We start from the raw sequence: 21,217 nt of genomic DNA, 5'->3' as shown, positions 1-21,217 counted from the left end.
CAATCTCTATTTTCATTGTTCTTCCCCATCCCCAACACCTTACGCTTGCTCAGGTTAAATTCCATCTGCCAATCTTTTGCCCAATCTATTCAAGTATCAATACTTTCCTGCACCTGATCACTACCCCCTCTGCTATCCACCTTACCTCCAAGCTTTGTCACATCTGCAAATTTGGAAAGCTTACTCTTTACCCCATTATCCAAATCGTTGATGTAAACAATGAATAGTAATGGTCTGAGTACTGATCCCTGAGGTTCCCCACTACTTACATCCTCCCAGCAAGACATCCTCCCACTCACAGCCACTCTTTGCTTCCTACCACTAAGCCAGTTTGCAATCCAATTAGCTACCTGACCAGGCACTCCACAAGCCCCCCACCCTAACTAACAACCTCCAATGTGGTACTTTATCAAATGCCTTCTTAAAGTCTAGATATACTATGTCCAATGCCTTTCCCTCATCCACCCAATCAGACACTGCTTCATAGAACTCTAAAAGATTTGTGAAATAGGAACTACCTTTGGTAAACCCATGCTGACTACACCTTTAATTAGCTTGTGTTTATTTAAATGGTTCCTCATCTGGTCCTTAATTAATGTCTCAACACCTTCCCCACAAATAAAGTCAAACTAACAGGTCTATAGTTTCCCAATTCTTCTCTGGATCCTTTCTTAAATAATGGTGTTACATTTGCTCCTCTCCAATCCTCCGGTACCTGTCCTGACTTCAGGGAACTATTGAAAATATCCGTGAATATCTCACTTACCTGCTCAGCCACCTCCATCAATACTCTCGGGTGCATATTATCTGGACCCGGAGTCTTATCTTCTCTTAGATTTTCTAGCTGTTCCTTTACTTCCTCTACTCCAACCTGGATCTTCTGTAAAAGCCCTTTCTCACATCCTTGAGCGATAATCTAGTATCTTTTGTTCTGGGTTTTAGCATTATTTGAACAAGGCTCACTTGGCTGTGCCTGGATGGGTTTGAGGGTAGATGAGTAGCAGATGAAATGCGAATGCTATCCAGGTTCCTCCTCATGATTTCATCTTTTCTTTTTGCTCGTTTGGGTTCCGTCTGATCAAAACTTCAGGACAACAGGCACTAATTGGCCATTAGCATCCTGTTGCTAAATAATTGCTCCAATCGCTCCTACAAGCAATTACAAGCTTCCAGCGTTTGCCCCCGTGCCTGTAACGCCTCCCTGTCCCCACCTATGTTGATCACGGAGGCTCCATCACATGCTATGGTTGAGCAACCAACTGGGCAGGAATCGTCATGGAGATATGGTGTGGGTGGGGATAAAGCAGTGATGCACCAATCAGCAGCTGATATTACTCCCAAGAGGCTGCTATGATCCAACTTTAGACCCCGCCCTCGCTGAACGATTATAAAAAGGGTAGAAGGGCCACTGCACTGTGCGTTGGTTTTTGGGTTTGGTCCTGCGTCGATGTAGGCGCCGGTGCTTGTCTTGTGTTTGCTTTGTGGGGCTTCTTCACAAGAGAACGATCGGGGCTCGAACGGTGGCGCTCACATTGGCGGGTCAGACCTGGGAAACCGGAGCGTTGGGCGGACGGAGTGACCACAGTAATTAGGGCTGAAGCCAAGCCACGCATACACACTCTTTAGATTCTCACACAATAGACTATTTATCTCATGCATTATTTTCTTTGCTTTCATAACATATCGTTCTACTTGAATGCAGGAGCTCAACAATGGGCTTTACTGCCACCAACTGTCCTTTTAAGGGCACCACCATTGATACGCACTTTCAGTTTCCTCTTTCACCACATGCACTACAAGCACTCACTGCACCTCTATGATCAAGCACCTTTAGACATCACCAGTACTCCTCCTTTTGACCTCTCCATTTAGCGTTCGTGTCGTGGAGGCATGACTGTCCTGCCTGGTGAGCAAAGAGGCTGATGACCTAATCCTCTCTCTCTACCCTTATTTTCTCCTTACATGGTTGGTCTGATTGGGTACCCACGTCGGAAGTAAGGATTCAAGGTAAGTTTTGCTTCTTGTCCATTTTTCTTTCCTGCACTCACTTGCACTCTCAATTGCTTGCAACCATTATCCTTCTGTACATTTTTTTTTAAACCGCATTTCCCCTTTTTGATTGCTTGCTGGTGTATTAAAATGCTGCACATCACCGCATCTTCGCATTTTACACTGTCCTGAAAATAATAAATCCCCTTTTGTTGAACTTCATTTCCAATCTGTCTGTGTTTGGAAAAATGTCTTTTCCCCACGGGTCCAGTGCTGTCCACACCTCGGTTAGTCTGGGAGGTTACAGTTCCCCTATGAGTTGGCTTTCATCCAAGTCCGGTACAAACTCGTGGTTTCTCGGCCGCCCCAGTTAAGATGTAATTAATATAAGTTAAGTAAATAGCCAAGGGCGCGTCCCTCGATCAGGAGACCGCGTGAACTCCAGTTAAATGGAAATTAGACAGAGGATACTGGACCAAGTGATTGACTAATTGGCATTCGCGGATGCCTAGCAACCCACCGCGACAAAGCTATTCATGCTCGGCAGTCTCAGGCACGGTAAGTCCGAGGAGAACCGAGGATATCCCCTCATAATAGAACCGAAACCCATGGCTGTAACAATATAAACGAGAAAAAGTCAAGAGTGTGCTACCACATACCTTCACACCCCCATCAAAGTTAAAAAAAACACACAGTACTATCCTCATTACCAGTGCAGTCATTCAACAAAGTTTCAATTTTCAAGCTGAAACTGTATAGCAGGAGTTATGACACATTTCAGACATACAGATCACTGGAGTGTAAAAAATAGGTCATGATTGTCCATTGTCCAATCAAAAGTTAGTCGTAGATCATGTCAGTCTGCACCAGTGTGCCAAGTCGGAGTGAAATCGGTCAAATAAGCTTGAAGATATGGACCAATGTCGGTCGTGCGTTGAAAAGTAGGTCACTGCTCTGGGGGTCACAAGGGCACGATCAAAATTTTGAAATTAGCAGCACAATCCTCACCACCAGTGCAGTCATTCACCAAAGTTTCAATTTTCTCACTCAAACCATGGAGGAGGAGTTCCGTACGTACAGACTTTTCTTCAAAACGTATGGGGATTATACGTAAATTATTTCCAGAGGATACAAGGCGCAAATACAATGTGCTTCCACAGAAGACAACACAAAGAACACACTCTAAACTAGAAGGGCACTCAGTGGAGCGCATACCTCTGCCACGCAATGCTTGATCCATGAGAACATATTGGGCCCAATACATTTTTGAGATATCAGGCTACATACGGTTTTTGGCCCCATCTCTCAATGGTGAAGAACCACTTTGAAAATTAAATAATTCTCACATCCGGATCCGGATCATTTGGATATTCACCAAAATCTAATCGATTTGTCCTTGTCACACACCCAACTGGTCCACAAGGTTTCATCTGAATACATCCACAACTTTTTGAGATATCGTGCACACAAACAGACAGACAGAAAGGGGTGAAAACATAACCTCCTTCCACCTTCGGTGGCAGAGCTAACAATGATGTTGAGTCATGAAAAAGATCTGTACACACAAGATTTAGTTAGGAGCATGGAAAAGGAAAATAAATAAACAGTGAGCGGAGACAAATGAGGAGATGAGGAGGGAATGGCACGTCTATGTTGGCAGTGATGGTGAAGCTGAGGACCATGCAGTCAGCACATCAGACACAGATTGGACAAGCTGGCTTGCAATAAGGATGCTTGCTGGAGGAACTGATCTCCGGGCTGGCAGTATAGCCTATACGTATGTACACTCGCGTCTGGGCAGTCTATCCTGAGTTTGAATCTCGGCTAAGCTATAAACTGTCATTCTGGTGTCTCGCAGACAGGGCGATGCATCAATGCTGTGTCTCGGATGGACAGTAAACTGGGCGTCCAGTCTTCTAGCATTATTTGGTGGATGTTAAACAACCCACCGTGTCCTATGTGAGGAGTAGGTGAAAGAATCGCCGGCACCCTGGTTAAATACCAAATTAATAACTCACAAAGGTCGGCACCCCAACTTGAAGAGGGCATTGCATCAGGGATACATCCGCGTGCCGCATACATCGATGCTACTCACAGCCACATGTTGCATATGAAAGAAGAGGAGGAACCGACATACCAGTGCTTCTTTTAGGATCCCAGTCATTATCCTACTCTCCCTAATCACTGTTTCTCTGAGATTCCTTTCACTGGTTGAAAACAATGACTGTGCTCATGTGCTGCTCTCTGAGACCTTGGTAGAGATCACCTGAACCGACTCCCTCTCTCTGTTTGCTGACGCTTTGTTTTCCTGTGCCACCGCTTTATATAACTTCGAATGGTATTTTTGGTATACTTCGAATAGTATTCTGATTTTGGCTCACAGAACTGGGTTATGAGAAGCTGGCTGTCCGGGGCACAGGCTCAACCACCAAGGAGTTTGGGGTGGGGTCGAGGGTAGAAACATAATTGGAATGTGGGACAGAAGGAAATACCAGATCCATGGAACATGACCCCATACCCCATAAAAGATCCTTAATACTTGACCATGCACATATATCTGCAAAGTGTGTGTGCAGATGAATAATTATTTGAAATACTCACAAGTATCATAAAAGGGGATCACTAATCCTTGGCGTCCACATAAAACATGTGCTTGGGTCTGCTCATCACCATCGAAATAAAGTGTTAAAATCAAAATCTCCAAATGCAGACATCAGTGTTCCTTGTGGCAAGGCAATGATAATTTCAGTTAGGCCACAACTAATACAAGATGGTTTGCAGGTGCTGAAAAGTTAATCATAAATACAAGTCACCTTACAATACATAATTATGCCACACCTATCTTTACATGTCCCAAACGTCTCCCTGAGCGAGTGGTTCGTGCTCCGTCACCCTGAGCGAGTGGTTCGTGCTCAGTCACCCTGAGTGAGTGGTTCGTGCTCCGTCACCCTGAGCGAGTGGTTCGTGCTCAGTCACCCTGAGCGAGTGGTTCGTGCTCAGTCACCCTGAGCGAGTGGTTCGTGCTCCGTCACCCTGAGCGAGTGGTTCGTGCTCCGTCACCCTGAGCGAGTGGTTCGTGCTCCGTCACCCTGAGCGAGTGGTTCGTGCTCCGTCACCCTGAGCGAGTGGTTCGTGCTCCATCACCCTGAGCGAGTGGTTCGTGCTCCGTCACCCTGAGCGAGTGGTTCGTGCTCCGTCACCCTGAGCGAGTGGTTCGTGCTCCGTCACCCTGAGCGAGTGGTTCGTGCTCCGTCACCCTGAGCGAGTGGTTCGTGCTCCGTCACCCTGAGCGAGTGGTTCGTGCTTCGTCATTCATAGCGTGTTGTGAAATAACACCCGATTTCCAAACTGTTTGCCTTATTAACGTGTTTTCTAAATTACCGAGACAAATTCTTTTTTCCACCCGTCACACGCAGCTGTTTATCAAGAATAACATTTGTGAACATATCCCTGAAACGTCCATAAAAATGCAACGTTGTTTTTCGGTGACAGCTATTCAAGGTTTCTGGGTTGTATTCAGTAAATACTGTAGTTGGTAATCACACTAACTCCAACCTGCCAATTCCCGATTTTGGCCAAGCACGTGTGTGTGTGTGTGTGTGTGTGTGTGTGTGTGTGTGTGTGTGTGTGTGTGTGTGTGTGTGTGTGTGTGTGTGTGTGTGTGTGTGTGTGTGTGTGTGTGTGTGTGTGTGTGTGTGTGTTGTTCATAAAGCATAACATATTATTTCTGCTAACTCCCCTACCCCCACCTCTCTCTCTCTCCATCTGTTTCTCTTTGTCCCATCTTTGCTCTACCCCCTCCCAATACAGGACAGAAACCTCCTCCCACATCTCCTCTCTCACTCTCCCCTCTCTGTCTGTCTGTCTGTCTGTCTGTCTGGACATATCTGGATAGTGGTTATGTCTGGGTGGTGTTTGTCTCCGGGCGCGTCTGGGCGGTGTTTGTCTCCGGGCGCGTCCGGGCGGTGTTTGTCTCCGGGCGCGTCCGGGCGGTGTTTGTGTTTGGACAGGAGTTAGTCTCCTGGCCGTGCTTATAGTATGACCGAGAGAAAATGGATTTCAGACATTATTTTGTTTGCATCTTCACTGTTATTGCATGCAGAATCATTTTGATGAGACAGAATGAATCGTAATTAACGCTCCACCGCACGTCTGCCTTCCCTTCCTCTCACCTCATGCTGTCTTTCCTTCCCCCACCCCTCCTCGCTCCCTCTCCCTCCTCTCTCTCCTTTTCCCTCCACCTCTTCACTCTCCCCCACCTGTCTTTCCCTCTTCCCCCATATTTTTCTCCCTCTCTCATTTTGTATTACCGGCAGCGAAGCGATGGGTGGTATCCGCTCGTATAATAATAAAAAAATAATATAAATAACAGCAGAGATAATTACAGTGAACATACTCACGTGTAGTTTTGCGATGCTGTTGCCTGCATCAGGAAGCAGTGATAGGGTTCGCTGTCGGACGCGTGCCACCTCCCGCTGCTCTGTCAGTTGCTCTTCACTCTCCCCAAATTCCTGCGATACCTGTGGAGCACACACACATAAACCATGTCCAGTCAAAGCACAACGGACGCGCGTTTGTGTTTTTTTGTGGAACGAGAGAGGTGTGGGCATCTGTACAACACTGACTACAACTCAATTGGCATTGAAGCTTTTGTTTATAGAGTTATATTAAAAAATCCTCTTTCAGATATTGTGACAATTTGTTGAAGGTAAATTTCAATCATGTTTTGGCACACTCTGTCAAATAATGAATTGTGACAGACATATCACATCTTACCATAAAACTGATTGAAGTATGACAGAATATCTGAAAATCTTCCGATGAATCGTGTGTCAGTGAATAGCAAATCTACTTTCATGAAAATGCTCATTTTTGTTTTATCACATTTTGCTAGCAAGCAGGTCAGTCACCTTACTCAAGCCTCTGCCTAATTAAGTGTCTTCAAGTTTGTTTGGAGTGGGAGGAAGGAAGTGCGCCAAAGCCCATGCACCTCTTTTTCAACTCTACAAATAAATGTTCGAATAAAGGGTGAATAGCAGTATCTAAGAACATCGTCCATTCACCACCACAGAGCATCCATCCATTTCTTTCATTTTCAAATTGCATTCCAATGGATTTTGTGAACAATAGTTTACATTTGATGGTGTCCCACAACATATAACTAAAGTTTGGATATCAAGAAAGTAAGTACATCCTGCAACAGCAGGTCAGTTGGTGCTCCACGTTAGTATCTGAAGAAGCAAGAGGCGTCCTGGGATGAAGAGCGTCAATATTTTACCTGTCTACTTATCTAGTTCTGTCAAGTTGTGTCTGACTTCTGGTGACATTCATGATCAGTTTTCTCAAAACATCCATATCCTGCTCTGCTTCCCAAAGCTTTGGCAGAGACATCTTGGTTGCAGCCTTTACTCCATCCATCCATCCAACACATACATGGTCTGCCCCTCCTTCTTCTTGCCTAAAACATACCCAGCATTCAGACCTGTCAATCCCAAGTTATAAAAAAAGTGTGAGAATGTAAAATGTCTCCAGAAAAGTCGTGAAGTGACCGAGGATTGAGGGTGAAAAGCACCCCCCAAAAATCTCGGGGGTCTGGGGGCATGCCCCCCCCCCAAGAAAATGTTTGCTTTCTGGTGTGTCTAAGATGCACTTTCCTGCATTCTCGTGCCAAATTCATCCTTTTTTTTCAGTCAGAAGATAGGTTTTTCTGTAATGTTGTTACTGTTTACTCCACTGCATGGACTAAAAGAAATGAACGAACAACATGAACAACCAAAACATATTTTATTTCCATCAACAGATCAAATGCTATTCAGGAATGACAACAATCATCGTCCTTAATTAAGAAGTATTATTTCAGCATATTGATTGTATTTCCCAGTATTTTGTGCCGATTTCACATGAAAAATGAACCCATCCACAGTAATGAAACATTTCATTGGATCAGGATGGTCATCGATAATTGACCAATCGTACTCAGTCTCTCATATAGGAAGTGCGGAACGACGAGAAGCAATCGCATTTAAGTCGGTATTCAAGGATATAACAACATCAGTTAAACCAGTCGCAATGCGATAAAGTTGGAAATATTTTTTGGTGCCGAGAAATTAAAAAAAAAAAAAAGTGTGACCATTTACAGCAAGAATGTGAGAACGTCACCACTTTCAACAGAAAGTCGTGAGTCTCATGGCAAAAACATGAGCGTTGACAGGTGTGCAGCATTGTTCACTTCTTCAGACTTTTGTTTTCTGCATGCAAGATGTGTCCAAAGTATGACAGTTTGTTTTAGCAACAGCCCTTCTTGGGCATTGAAGCTACTTGGCCGAGTCACATTGGCCATCCCATTATACCTACTTGGCCATCAAAACTTCCTACTCAGCCCACCTAGAGGGGTAAGGTTGACATAGATAAGGGTGGCTAAAAGAAAAGATACACCTTCAAAAGATGCATTCTTAATGTTATATTATGGGGTCGGGTATTGTACCCCCACACGTTTAAAAAACAAGAAGGGGGGTATTGTATTCAGCTCTGTCTGTCCGTCTCTGTCATGATACCCCCTCTGAAATGGTTGTGCAGAAATCCAAACTTGGTCGTTATGATCACCACATGGCAAGAAGGTGCGAGATCAGTGTCATTTTTGGTCCCGTCCTCTAGGGCCGTGTAGTGGGGTCAAAAACTAGAAAATGCAATTACAAGCACATTTTCAAACGAAACTTTGTCGATGCAATAACTTTGAGAGGCACATGAAATATGTAAAAAAAAAATTGGATTTGAACCACGGTTTATGCCCAAGTCATATTAGGTCATTCCAAGTGGAACTTTTTGCCATCTTTAAAACTTTGCTTTAAGTGGGAAGTGTGGGGATTTGCGATGACGTGCCATAGACTTAATTGTCGGTTGTTTAGACTTTTTTTTTTCCAATACATGCTATAGGCTCGTGGAAGAGCTATGACAGAACAAATCAGGAAACAACACAACAAAGGTAACATCAGGAGAAAGAGGAAACACCAGCAGCAGGGATGAGGGAGAAAGTAGACGGAGACAGACAAAAAAGGTATGCAAGTAGCGATTGTGGGGGGTTGGGAAGGTGGGGGAGAATGCAAAGGGTGGAAATATGGATATGTAAGCCAAATCTTTGGGAAGGTGAGCAGTGGGAGGCGGTTTAACGGGTGTAGAAAAGATCATGACTTTAGATGGGGGATTAATTGAGATGGTGGTGAACAGCCGTATTGAAGACCTGGAGGGAAGAATGAGATTGAATAGAGTATGGAAAAATATTCCATTGCAGGAAAAAAAAGAAGAGGAATAAATGAGTGGAGGTGAGCAGGGGTTCTGGATTTAGGCAGATTCGCAAGGATGTCCATGTGCTGGTGGACCACGTGCATCCTGCAGATACATTGGTGGGGGGGGGGGAGACAAAGCACGGAGAGGGCAGAGGGTGCAAATCCTGAAATGAGGTGCAAGAAGACAGAGAGACTACCGACCTGTTGACGATAGCGAAGTGATATGCCAATAGACTTAGCTTCGTCATGAGAGATTCTAATGATATGGAAGGCCTTTGTTTCCACGGTGTTCTGCTGAGCAACATGTGAGTCAGGGGAGCCAGCCCAGAGGGGGGAGCAGTACTCCATTGAGCTGCAGATGAAAGCCTTGTAAGTGGAAAGGAGCTCAGGTGTGCCAAGAAAGGACCTTGCACAATGGAGGATGCCCAGTTGGTGTCCGGCTTTGGAGGCCAACTTTGAAATGTGGCTTGCCCAAGAGAGATCATGGCTGAGAGCAAGACCCAAGAGTTTGAAGACTGAACCTTTTTGAGAGGATTGTTGAGAAAGTCGATGGAAGGATTTGCAGTACAGTTGTTTCGGAGAGAGAGAGAGTGAGTGCATGGGATTTATCAGGATTTAAAGACATGTTCTATGTGTTTCACCAGATTGTGATTTTGTCAAGGTCCGAGGAGAGGAAAGAGGCTGCTGCCTGTCTGTCAGCAGATTGATAGATGTCACAGCAGAGAGTGGAGTCATCAGCAAAGAGATAAAGAGGATATTCCAGAGAGTCAGTGAAAGCTTTGATGAATATTAGGAATACCATGAGGCTGAGAAAACTACGTTGTGGTACTCCAGCCTTGACAGGGAGAGGAGAAGAAAGGATTCCAGTGAGAGTCACACATTGGCTACAACAGTAGAGGAAGTCAGTAATGCAAGAGTGGAGTTGGCTTTGGATTCCATAGGCAGACAGTTTGGAGAGCAGGGCAGGATGCCAGACTGCATCAAAAGCTCGAGATTTGTCCAGAGAAATGCCCCTCGCCTCATCGCTGATATTGAGGCCCTCCACCATTGTTGGGAAAGTAGAAGAAGCATATCCAAGGTAGAGTGACTAGGTCTGAATCCGAATTGATGATCTGAAATGAGGCTGTTGGAGAAAAACGAATGATTTAATGTCAACTGCAATGATGGATTCCATTACCTTGCTGATGATTGGAAGCAAGCTAATTGGTCTGTCATTGAGGGGATCCGTTTTTGCACCTTTTTATGTAATGCTGTGATGTTGGCTGATTTCCAAGCATATGGAAGACGATCTTGCGTAAATGACAGGGTGAAAAGGGCAGAGAGAGGAAGTGCAAGAGCAGCAGAGCAGGTTCTTTTAGGACACGTGAGCTGTTGCCATCTGGTCCAGTTGTGGAGTCAAGGTCGAGTGTTGCCAGAAATGTTTCCACCTTTTCAGGTGCAAAAGACACAGAATCCAGGAGCAGCTGTGTATGACTGGGAAGGGTGGGTACAGAGAGATAGAGGGGTTAGGGACACAAAATTTTGAAGACAACTCAGAATTGAGGCATTTTGCCTTCTCATGAGCAGTCGGCTGTGGTGTCATTTGAAGTGAGGGAAGGGATGGAAGGGGAGCATACACCAGAGACAGACTTGACAAGGCAACACCAGGTTTTAGGGGAGGGAGACAAGGTTGTAAGCTTATTCTTGAGATACAACATGTGTTGTTTTCTGGCTCTCTTGAAAGTGGACAAATACTTGTTGCGTGTTTTGTGGAATGATCTGAGGTTGCCTTCAGTTGGGATTTGCCTTCCAGGACTTTCAAAGCCATAAACTTAATTGCTTGTTTATGAACAGATTTAAACAGTGGAATGTTGAGTGAGGGACTCACAACCCCACTGCCTCTCCCAAGATGGTTTTCAGAAACGCTGCCCAAACAATCAGCTCTGGAAAAAGCATTGTCTTTGCAATACAACCATCTTGTTGGTCGGCTATTATTCATGCTTGAGGAAATAGCAGGCCTTTGTAGGAATTATACAGAAAAAAGAAGAAGAATCCAAATAACAATTAAGCACTAAATTGGTAATCTTGAGAGAACAACAATACGATTCACAGTCAAGAAGTGTCAAATAGAGAGGGGAGTCGCTCCAGCAAGAAATATCAGCAATTACTGTGACATTTTCAAAAAGTTCCTTTCCTGAGATATAAGGTACATGACAGTTTTGGAACCTGAGATGATTTGGGTTAAACAAATCAGCTCATTGAAAAAGGAGCGGTGAAATAATTTCCACCAAAATATATTTTTTTATTCCAAGACGATGATTCTCAACCAACCAATTGCTCGGACAAAACTATATTGCAATTTTGCATTCCCAGAAGGGATGGCTGAAACAAAAAAAGTACTGAGATAGTACAAGGTTTAGCACAAAACTGTACATGTCCAATCAAGTTGATCTACATTCATGATGATCTACATTCATGACACAGGAAGTCAGGGCAGGAATTTGTGAAATGTTTAGTGCTTCTGGCTCATAAAGGAATGCATGAAGAACACAGATGCCAAGGCAATGGATAAAAGGAAAATGAACTTGGAAAGAGTGTCCCGAGACAAGCACTGAAATTACGACACCAACCAGGAATGACAGGACGAATGATGTGGTGAATCAAGGTTCAATGGTAAAGACTGATTGTAGTTTACTCAAAAACATGAAAGGAAAAAGTGCATTTCACTTACCTGGGCAATGCCAGCCTGTAAACATTTGGAATCCTCTTTCAGACTTTCAGCCTTCATGGTCAGCTCATCCAGTTTCTGCCTTAACTCTGCCACTTCCTCTTCTCGCAGCTTTTCTGCAGCCTGTGAACAGACCATGTTTATTTTCTTTTTATTAAATAGGTCACAGCACTTGGAGGAGGAAGACATTGGGAGAAAGATCTATGTACTGCTAATGGACTGCAGTCCCTCGATGTAATAATGCAATTTTAAACACACCATAAGACAGACAAGGTTTACCAGATTACATGAAACACATTGGATGGAAGGAGCACTCAAATTCATCTGTGGTGCAAATCCAGAATGTAAATACTGTAAAACTTCAAAACTACAAATGGGTTGCATGTTTATCATGCCTATCTGAACGAATAAAACATGATGCTTTGATCTGTCTCTCTCTCTCTCTCTCACACACACACACACACACACACACACACACACACACACACACACACACACACACACACACACACACACACACACACACACACACACACACACACACACACATATATTACATCCAGATCATGAACCATGCTCGATCTATACAGTGTCGGTGCTGCCGAAACAGTTTCTATGGCTCATGTTAAAATTCTGGACGGGTTGATACTTCGACACAGGAAGTAGGGCAGGAATCAGGAATCTGGAATTTGGCCAGGGTGCTGACGATAGCTCCCTACTCTTCGCGAAAGACACTGTGGGATCTTTAACATTCACCAACGAATGCGAACTGATGGGACACCCAGTTTAATGTCCGCCCGAAGGACGGCGCACACATTGATGATTCAGCCTGACTGTGAAACAGCAGGATGACAGTTTATAGCTGTGTTGGAATTCAAACTCATGGTAGACAGCTTAGAAGGGAGTGTGTGTACCTCTAGGACAACCTATCAGCCTCTCACAGTACATTGTTCAAATAAAAAGATAAAATAAGTGAACGGGGGTGATAGAGGAGGTAGGGGAAAAAAGAGTGGGGGTGAGGGGGGTGGGGTGGGGAAATGAGATGGATAAAAAGAAAGACAAGAAATATTTATATTTTTAAGAGTGAAAGCTTGAGATAAGAGTGAAAGGAATTAGGTGGACATGGCAGATGAGCAAAACAAATATGGTTCGCATGTGCATATATGAAGGATGAGATGTAAAATTCTTACAAACATTTGCAAAAGCCCAAAGACACAGCAGCTCCACAAGAGATTTTTTTTATCATACACAGCCTGGGTTCTTGTAGACAAATCCATTTTAAATTGATCCCAAATAAAAGCAGTACTTTCCGTGCACAATGCCTTCTTACTCTGATGGTTTACCGATTGGATGCAAGGCCATCATTTGGACCATTATCGCTGGAATTTAGTGAATGAATGAACTCTTTCACCAGAAAATTGGATCCTTCATCACTCGGAATTGAAGTCATTACGATCGGATATAAATCTTCAAAAAATAAAATTTTAAAGCAAGACAATGAAAGAAAATAAAGTGAAAGCAAATTTGATGTAAAGGAGAATTTCAAAATAAAATAAAATTAAAACTGGTAAACCAGTAATCCCGGGCTTCAAGGCGTGCCTCCATTTTAACAAATTTCAACACCATCACCCTGTCACATGATGTGGGTTTTCCGAGTTATAAAGTTAGTTCAAGTCTACAATGGGGTCCAGCTACGGGGTCCCTCAAGTTATATCAATGAAGGATTGAAAAGCCCAGAGCAATACATGATAGAGAAAGAAACTTCACATTGGACAAATCGAGGCTGGACAAATTTTCAAGTCCCCAAAAAAGTCCAATAACTCCACATTTGCATATTAATGTAAATGGCGAACTTGTAGAACGTGAAAATATCTTCCAGAATTTGTGGTCACTTTTTGTCTATCTTCTTTGGTTTTCATTTTACGACATGTCAAAAATGGGTGATTTTAAACTTTGGGGGGCTCTGGGGCCTCACTGGGGTAAAATACAGACATAGCGTAAACATATTTGGAGTCCCCTCTTCAAGGCCTATCAGAATCTGTCATTAAATTTTTTAAACTCTCATTTGCATATTTGGTATATTTAATGAGGCAAATCGGCATCATTTTAATCATATAAATTATGTAACGATTTCGACGAAATTAACAACTTAACATTGCAATGGAACCTTGCAAATGTGTGCAAAAGTTTGAGGCTGTCGTATTACCCCTTCTGGAGAAGAAGATGTTTTTAGGTTTTGGAGAAAATCCAATATGGCCGCCAGACCACGTGACCTACGTCATCAAAATTTTCAAAATATAAACTTCAGGTGGAGAGTAATTAAACTGATAAGTTTCATTGAATTTCATCCAAGCGTTGTTTTCATTTTATGACATTTAAAAAATGGGTCATTTTCAACTTTGGGGGGCGCTGGGGGCTCACTGGGGTCAAATACAGACATCGTGTAAATACATTGGGAGTCCCCTCTTTATGTACTATCTAAATATGTCATTAAATTTTTTCAACTCTCATTTGCATATTTTGCATATTTAATGAGGCGAATCGGCATCATTTAAAATCATATAAATTAAATAACGATTTCAACCAAATTAACAACTTTACATTCCCAAGCTACTTAGCAAATGTGTGCAAAAGATTGAGGCTGTCTGATTATCCCTTCTGGAGAAGAAGATGTTTTTAGGTTTTGGATAAAATCCAATATGGCCGCCATACCACGTGACCTTCGTCATCAAATGTTTCATAGTATAAACTTCAGGTGGTGAGTAATAATCCTGTTAAGTTTCGTTGAATTTCATCCGACAGTTTTCCCTCCAGATCCGCCACAAAATCGGTCAGTAGAACATAAAAACGCCGTTAATAATAATAATAATAATACTAACGATTTCAATAGGGCTTCAGCACTTGCTTGAAGCCCTAATAATACGAACGAATTCAATAGGGCTTCAGCACTTGCTTGAAGCCCTAATAATTAAAACTGGTAAACCAGTAATCCCGGGCTTCAAGGCGTGCCTCCATTTTAACAAATTTCAACACCATCACCCTGTCACATGATATGGGTTTTCCGAGTTAGAAAGTTAGTTCAAGTCTGCAATGTGGCCCAGCTACGGGGTCCCTCAAGTTATATCAATGAAGGATTGAAAAGCCCATAGCAATACATGATAGAGAAAGAAACTTCACGTTGGACAAATCGAGGCTGGACAAATTTTCAAGTCCTCAAAAAAGTCCAATAACTCCACATTTGCATATTAATGTAAATGGCGAACTTGTAGAACGTTAAAATATCTTCCAGAATTTGTGGTCACTTTTTGTCTATCTTCTTTGGTTTTCATTTTACGACATGTCAAAAATGGGTGATTCTAAACTTTGGGGGGCTCTGGGGCCTCACTGGGGTAAAATACAGACATAGCGTAAACATATTTGGAGTCCCCTCTTCAAGGCCTATCAGAATCTGTCATTAAATTTTTTCAACTCTCATTTGCATATTTGGCATATTTAATGAGGCGAATCGGCATCATTTTAATCATATAAATTATGCAACGATTTCGACGAAATTAACAACTTAACATTGCAATGGAACCTCGCAAATGTGTGCAAAAGTTTAAGGCTGTCGTATTATCCCTTCTGGAGAAGAAGATGTTTTTAGGTTTTGCAGAAAATCCAATATGGCCGCCATACCACGTGACCTACGTCATCAAAATTTTCAAAGTATAAACTTCAGGTGGAGAGTTATTCAATGGATAAGTTTCATTGAATTTCATCCAAGCGTTGTTTTTATTTTATGACATTTCAAAAATGGGCCATTTTCAACTTTGGGGGGCACTGGAGGCTCACTGGGGGCAAATACAGACATCGTATAAATATATTGGGAGTCCCCTGTTTATGTGCTATCTAAATTTGTCATTAAATTTTTTCAACTCTCATTTGCATATTTAATGAGGCAAATCGGCATCATTTAAAATCATATAAATTAAATAACGATTTCGACCAAATTAACAAATTAACATTAGCATGGAACTTAGCAAATGTGTGCAAAAGATTGAGGCTGTCAGATTAGCCCTTCTGGAGAAGAAGATGTTTTTAGGTTTTGGAGAAAATCCAATATGGCTGCCATACCACATGACCCACGTCATCAAAATTTTTAAAGTATAAACTTCAGGTGGAGATTAATTAAATGGATAAGTTTCATTGAATTTACTCTAAGCGTTGTTTTCATTTTATGACATTTTAAAAATGGGTCATTTTCAACTTTGGGGGGCTCTGGGGGCTCACTGGGGTCAAATACAGACATAGTATAAATATATTTGGAGTCCCTTGTTTATGTGCTATCTAAATTTGTCATTACATTTTTTCAACTCTCATTTGCATATTTTGCATATTTAATGAGGCGAATCGGCATCATTTTAAATCATATTAATTATTTAACGATTTCGACGAAATTAACAAATTCACATTAACATCGAACTTAGCAAATGTGTGCAAAAGATTGAGGCTGTCAGATTATCCCTTCTGGAGAAGAAGATGTTTTTAGGTTTTGGATAAAATCCAATATGGCCGCCAGACCACGTGACCTACGTCATCAAAATTTTTAAAGTATAAACTGCAGGTGGAGAGTAATTAAATTGATAAGTTTCATTGAATTTACTCCAAGCGTTGTTTTCATTTTATGACATTTCAAAAATGGGTCATTTTCAACTTTGGGGCGCTGGGGGCTCACTGGGGTCAAATACAGACATCATATAAATATATTGGGAGTCCCCTGTTTATGTACTATCTAAATCTGTCATTAAATTTTTTCAACTCTCATTTGCATATTTTGCATATTTAATGAGGCGAATCGGCATCATTTAAAATCATATAAATTAAATAACGATTTCAACCAAATTAACAACTTTACATTCCCAAGCTACTTAGCAAATGTGTGCAAAAGATTGAGGCTGTCTGATTATCCCTTCTGGAGAAGAAGATGTTTTTAGGTTTTGGATAAAATCCAATATGGCCGCCATACCACGTGACCTTCGTCATCAAATGTCTCATAGTATAAACTTCAGGTGGTGAGTAACAATCCTGTAAAGTTTCGTTGAATTTCATCCGACAGTTTTCCCTCCAGATCCGCCACAAAATCGGTCAGTAGAACATAAAAACGCCGTTAATAATAATAATAATAATACTAACGAATTCAATAGGGCTTCAGCACTTGCTTGAAGCCCTAATAATACGAACGAATTCAATAGGGCTTCAGCACTTGCTTGAAGCCCTAATAATAATAATACTAACGAATTCAATAGGGCTTCAGCACTTGCTTGAAGCCCTAATAACTCCCCAAACAAAATTATTGAAAGCAATATACGTTATGGTGCTCACCCCCAATAAGATACCACTAATAATAATAATAATAATTATTATTATTATAATCTGACTTCCTCTGCAAGGAACTTAGATGCAGGAGGAGGCTATTTTGCCCATCAATGCCTACGTTATTATTACCAACCTATTGTTGTTTGTGCATATTCTGCCCTTTTCAAATGCTTAGTGCCAAGGAAGGAAGCAGCACGTATCCTTTTTTAAAGTCTTTGACATGACTCGGCAAGGGTTTGAACCACAGACCTCCCAGACTCAGAGCGGACAGTCTAACCATTAGGCCACCGAATCTGGTTGACTAAGGTACTAACTATGAAGGTAACCAGGAAGCAATGAAAGAATTATAAGTAATAAACACACCTGCTGTTCCTCTTTACTTGTGATTACAGGCTCGGATGGGCGAGGCAGTTGCCTTTCTTGCTTATCAGGCTCCTGTGGAGCCAAAGCAAAATGGTGGTAAAGGGAAACTGGACAAGTCAGCATCAAATGGCAGTTTTATTAACAAAACACATTGGCAATGGAAATATTTACTACTTCAATTAACCCACCACTATAGTTTCAAACGATGGCACACAAAATGCTCACAATGACACAATACTCATAACTACCATTTATTGAACATCAAGTAAACACCACATGTGAGTAAATGAATTGGTCTTCACAAGTTACCTGGACTCAATTTTTTTTATACATATGGAAAACAATGTTTGTGAAGGCAATCAAAACTCAAAACTACTCCCACCACACCTTCTGAAAAACCAACTTCTCAGTATGGGTGAAGCGAGACCCTTTCAGCAACTCCTCAGAACCCGATTCTGTCCCAAAACTCTGTAGGATCTGCTGAAGATCTTCATTGACGAGTGTTTGCTGTTGCGCTGTCATCTGGTTGGCCTTGGATACCGCCAGTCTCATCTGCTCAAAAACACGTTTCTGCAGCCCCTCTTTCTTTCTTTCCCGGAATTCCTGCAGAGGAAAATATCAGATTCCAATCATTGCTACCTGCACGGTGAAGAATCTGTCGTATGGCCATATTAACGAAGTAGTCAGGCCCCAGGCATGAATGTGGTATTTACCAAAAAATAAATGAAAACATAAATACCTCCCATGCTTGTCCAGCAACAACAAAAACTCACATCTGCTGAGAGATGTGATGGAAGACCTTGAGTGCTCCACTCAGTCTCCCAGGCTGCAGCAGTTGCCACCTCATTGGCATTCCGCTGTAGGATAGACATGATGAGTGAACCTACACCAGTGACTTGGAATGCTGCGAGCTTCAGATGACCTTCCCAGTAGCGCCGTTCCTCTGTTACAACAATACATGCATGCATGGTATAATAAATGTGTGTTTAAATGCTGTCTCACTGTGTGCAGTGCATTGGCTGGATTACAGTTTGCCTAACCACCAACAGCAGCATTTGGCTAAGGCAGCACCTGCCCCAAAATCTTATCCTCAAAGTTGCATCTCTCAATCTCATTCCTTTAATTCTCAGTTCATCCCACTCGCCCAGTTCCCTTTAGTGTTCATCTTGTCTTATTGTTTACCTGGAGTGATGTGAACCATAGGATCAGTAATGTCACCAGGCACGGAAAGAGGGACAGTGCGAAAGGGGCATGCGAGACCTGGACGTTGCTGTTGAAAGCAAATGGGAGAAATGATTAATGATTTGGGGAGAAAATTACTGATATTCAACAATGAAGCAAACAAATGAAATGCGATGCTTAAAACATTCTTTTTCCTGTGAATATCTTCGGTCCTTCCACAATACAAAATGAGAAAACCATTCCTTATTTTTATTTATTTATTAGTACCCATGAATTCAGCAACGGGCGACAAAAGGGAGGCACCCAGGGAGCAGACAGCTCTTCACGAATTCTGGCAGCAATAGAGGCTTGCAGAACCGCCAATTTACCTGTTGGCAACACATGAACTGGGGTAAATAGCTTGCTGTACTTCTTATTAAATCTACAGCACAAGCAATAAAGGTCAGAGTACATGATATGGCCAAGAGGAGGGGGAGGGATAAAACAGCAATGCAAACACACAATATGATTTCCAGCACACTTCCACATGCCTTTTGATGCTATTGTATAATACAAGCAGATCAGATAGTGTTTGTCGCTTTATCAAATTGCTCGAGAATGTCTGTGTACAAAAGAGTGAAAAGTGTTTTGCATAACAGGAAAACAGGGTAAAACAGCCTTTTCCTGTATCTAATGTTACGTTTCTTTCTGCGTCTCATTCCGAGAGCATCCAGAGGACTCGTGGCTTGGATTGGGGCGTGCTGGAAAAGTTTTTAATTACCTCAATCACGGAAGGTGGACGGACGTTATGTTTTCACCCCTGTTTGTTTGTCTGTTTGTTTGTGAGTAGGATATCTCAAAAAGTTATGTATAGATTCGGATGAAACTTTGGAGAAGTTGGGTGTGTGACCAGAACGAATAGATTCAATTTTGTTGAAGATCTGGATCTGGACACTGGAATTTTGAAAGCGAGTCTTCATCATTGAGAGAAAGGGCCAAAATCAATATATACCATGATATCTCAAACAGTTGCAGATAGATTAGGTCGAAACTTGGTGGGCAGCTTGGGTCCATCCATCCATCCATCCATCCATCCATCCATTGGGACCATACTCTGTGCAGAGCGTTGGTGCTGTCTAAGCAGTCTCCTTGGCTACTGGTCACAATACTGGACGGGTCGCCACTCGGACACAGGATACCAGCAAGCTGGCACTCATTTTGCCGACCTTGGAAGGATGACAGGCAAAGTCAACCCCATCTGATATTAATTCAAAGGCTGAGGAGGATTTGAACTGAGGATCCTAGGATCCCAAGCTCACCACCCTAACCATTAAGCCAACACCAGACATTGCAGCTCAGGTTTGTGACAAGAACAAGCTGATTAGATTTTGGTTCAGGTCCAGATACAGATCCGGCCTACCAGTGGGATACAAAACGTAAACTGTTGAGTCTGGCGGAGGTATGTGCTCTATCCAGTACCTTCTGGTCATCATCTCCATCGATCTGATTTTTTTGCACCCCTTGTCCACTTGTTTCCTTCTGTTCTATTCTCCTGTCTATCCCTGAAATGTCCGGTCTGTTGGTGCCTCGCCAATTTTGTCTGTGTGCCCCCCTTTTTCCCTTTTTCCATCACTTCTAAGGCTCATGGACAAGCTTGTACAAATGTCATATGAAGGACAGGGACATGAGGATACCTTAGTGCACTTTTACATTAATTAAAAAGACACTAATAAAGAATGAAAAAAAAATCAACATCGTGTTAGTATATCCGGGATTTGAACCTGCAATCCTAACATCATGGAATTTTGAATTATGTGTTCAGAAGAAAATACCAAACACGCCAAGCAAGTCTACTTGTTTCCCCTCCCACTCCAATGTGATTGTCTTGACCTACAACCTTTAGCGGACCAATGTGTATTAAACAGGTGAGCAAAAGACTCAGGGAAGAGCTGCAAAATATTGCGATATAGATTTAGAAATCTATTGAGATATCTACACCTCAATGTATGTGCAGCTCTTCTATGAGCCTTGATAAAAAAGACCTTATTATATTCCAGTTCATGCTTGTATTATGTAACAAAAAAAAATTGGACCACTGGATCCTGTAGCTTATCTGGGTCCTGGCCTAATGTTGTAAAACAAATTTGGTAGCATTCTCACTGGTGGGTCTGGAGAGGAAGATTTTTGAAGGAATTTAATGTGATTTTCCCAAAAAATTGACTAAGTCCTCCATTTTGACACACTTCTATTCAAGTGATTGGCATGACCTACACATTTTAACATCAGGACCCTGTCCGAATGTTGTAACCCAAATTTGGTAGCTTTCTGACTGGTGGGTCTCGAGAAGAAGATTTTTGAA

The 21,217-nt window shown here is 42.3% G+C and overlaps 1 protein-coding gene and 1 long non-coding RNA gene across 4 annotated transcripts in view; one reads left to right on the top strand and one right to left on the bottom strand.

Annotated features, from left to right (window-relative positions):
- The window catches only part of CCDC22 (CCC complex scaffolding subunit CCDC22), a 92,035-nt gene that overhangs the window by 29,349 nt on the left and 41,469 nt on the right, over window positions 1–21,217 (bottom strand). For all 3 annotated transcript variants that reach the window (XM_085897454.1, XM_085897455.1, XM_085897456.1), the window contains 7 exons: window positions 19,147–19,247; window positions 18,880–18,967; window positions 18,471–18,640; window positions 18,085–18,300; window positions 17,698–17,769; window positions 11,983–12,102; window positions 6,390–6,509 (listed from right to left, as the gene is read on the bottom strand). In XM_085897454.1, the coding sequence (XP_085753580.1) occupies window positions 6,390–6,509; window positions 11,983–12,102; window positions 17,698–17,769; window positions 18,085–18,300; window positions 18,471–18,640; window positions 18,880–18,967; window positions 19,147–19,247 (887 nt within the window). The remainder of the gene's footprint in view (window positions 1–6,389; window positions 6,510–11,982; window positions 12,103–17,697; window positions 17,770–18,084; window positions 18,301–18,470; window positions 18,641–18,879; window positions 18,968–19,146; window positions 19,248–21,217) is intronic.
- LOC147018103 (uncharacterized) overlaps window positions 1,436–21,217 on the top strand; it is a 55,350-nt gene continuing 35,568 nt past the window's right edge. The window contains exons 1-2 of the long non-coding RNA XR_015062284.1: window positions 1,436–1,584; window positions 1,873–2,007. This is a non-coding gene — a long non-coding RNA (uncharacterized LOC147018103). The remainder of the gene's footprint in view (window positions 1,585–1,872; window positions 2,008–21,217) is intronic.

The sequence above is a fragment of the Eptatretus burgeri genome, chromosome 10 (genome assembly GCF_056783735.1).
Source record: "Eptatretus burgeri isolate ZD-2024b chromosome 10, Ebu_testis_v1, whole genome shotgun sequence".
In the NCBI taxonomy this organism is placed as follows: Eukaryota; Metazoa; Chordata; class Myxini; order Myxiniformes; family Myxinidae; genus Eptatretus; species Eptatretus burgeri.
The sequence above is the reverse complement of the archived record's forward strand: the minus strand, read 5'-3'. Positions and strand labels throughout refer to the sequence as shown.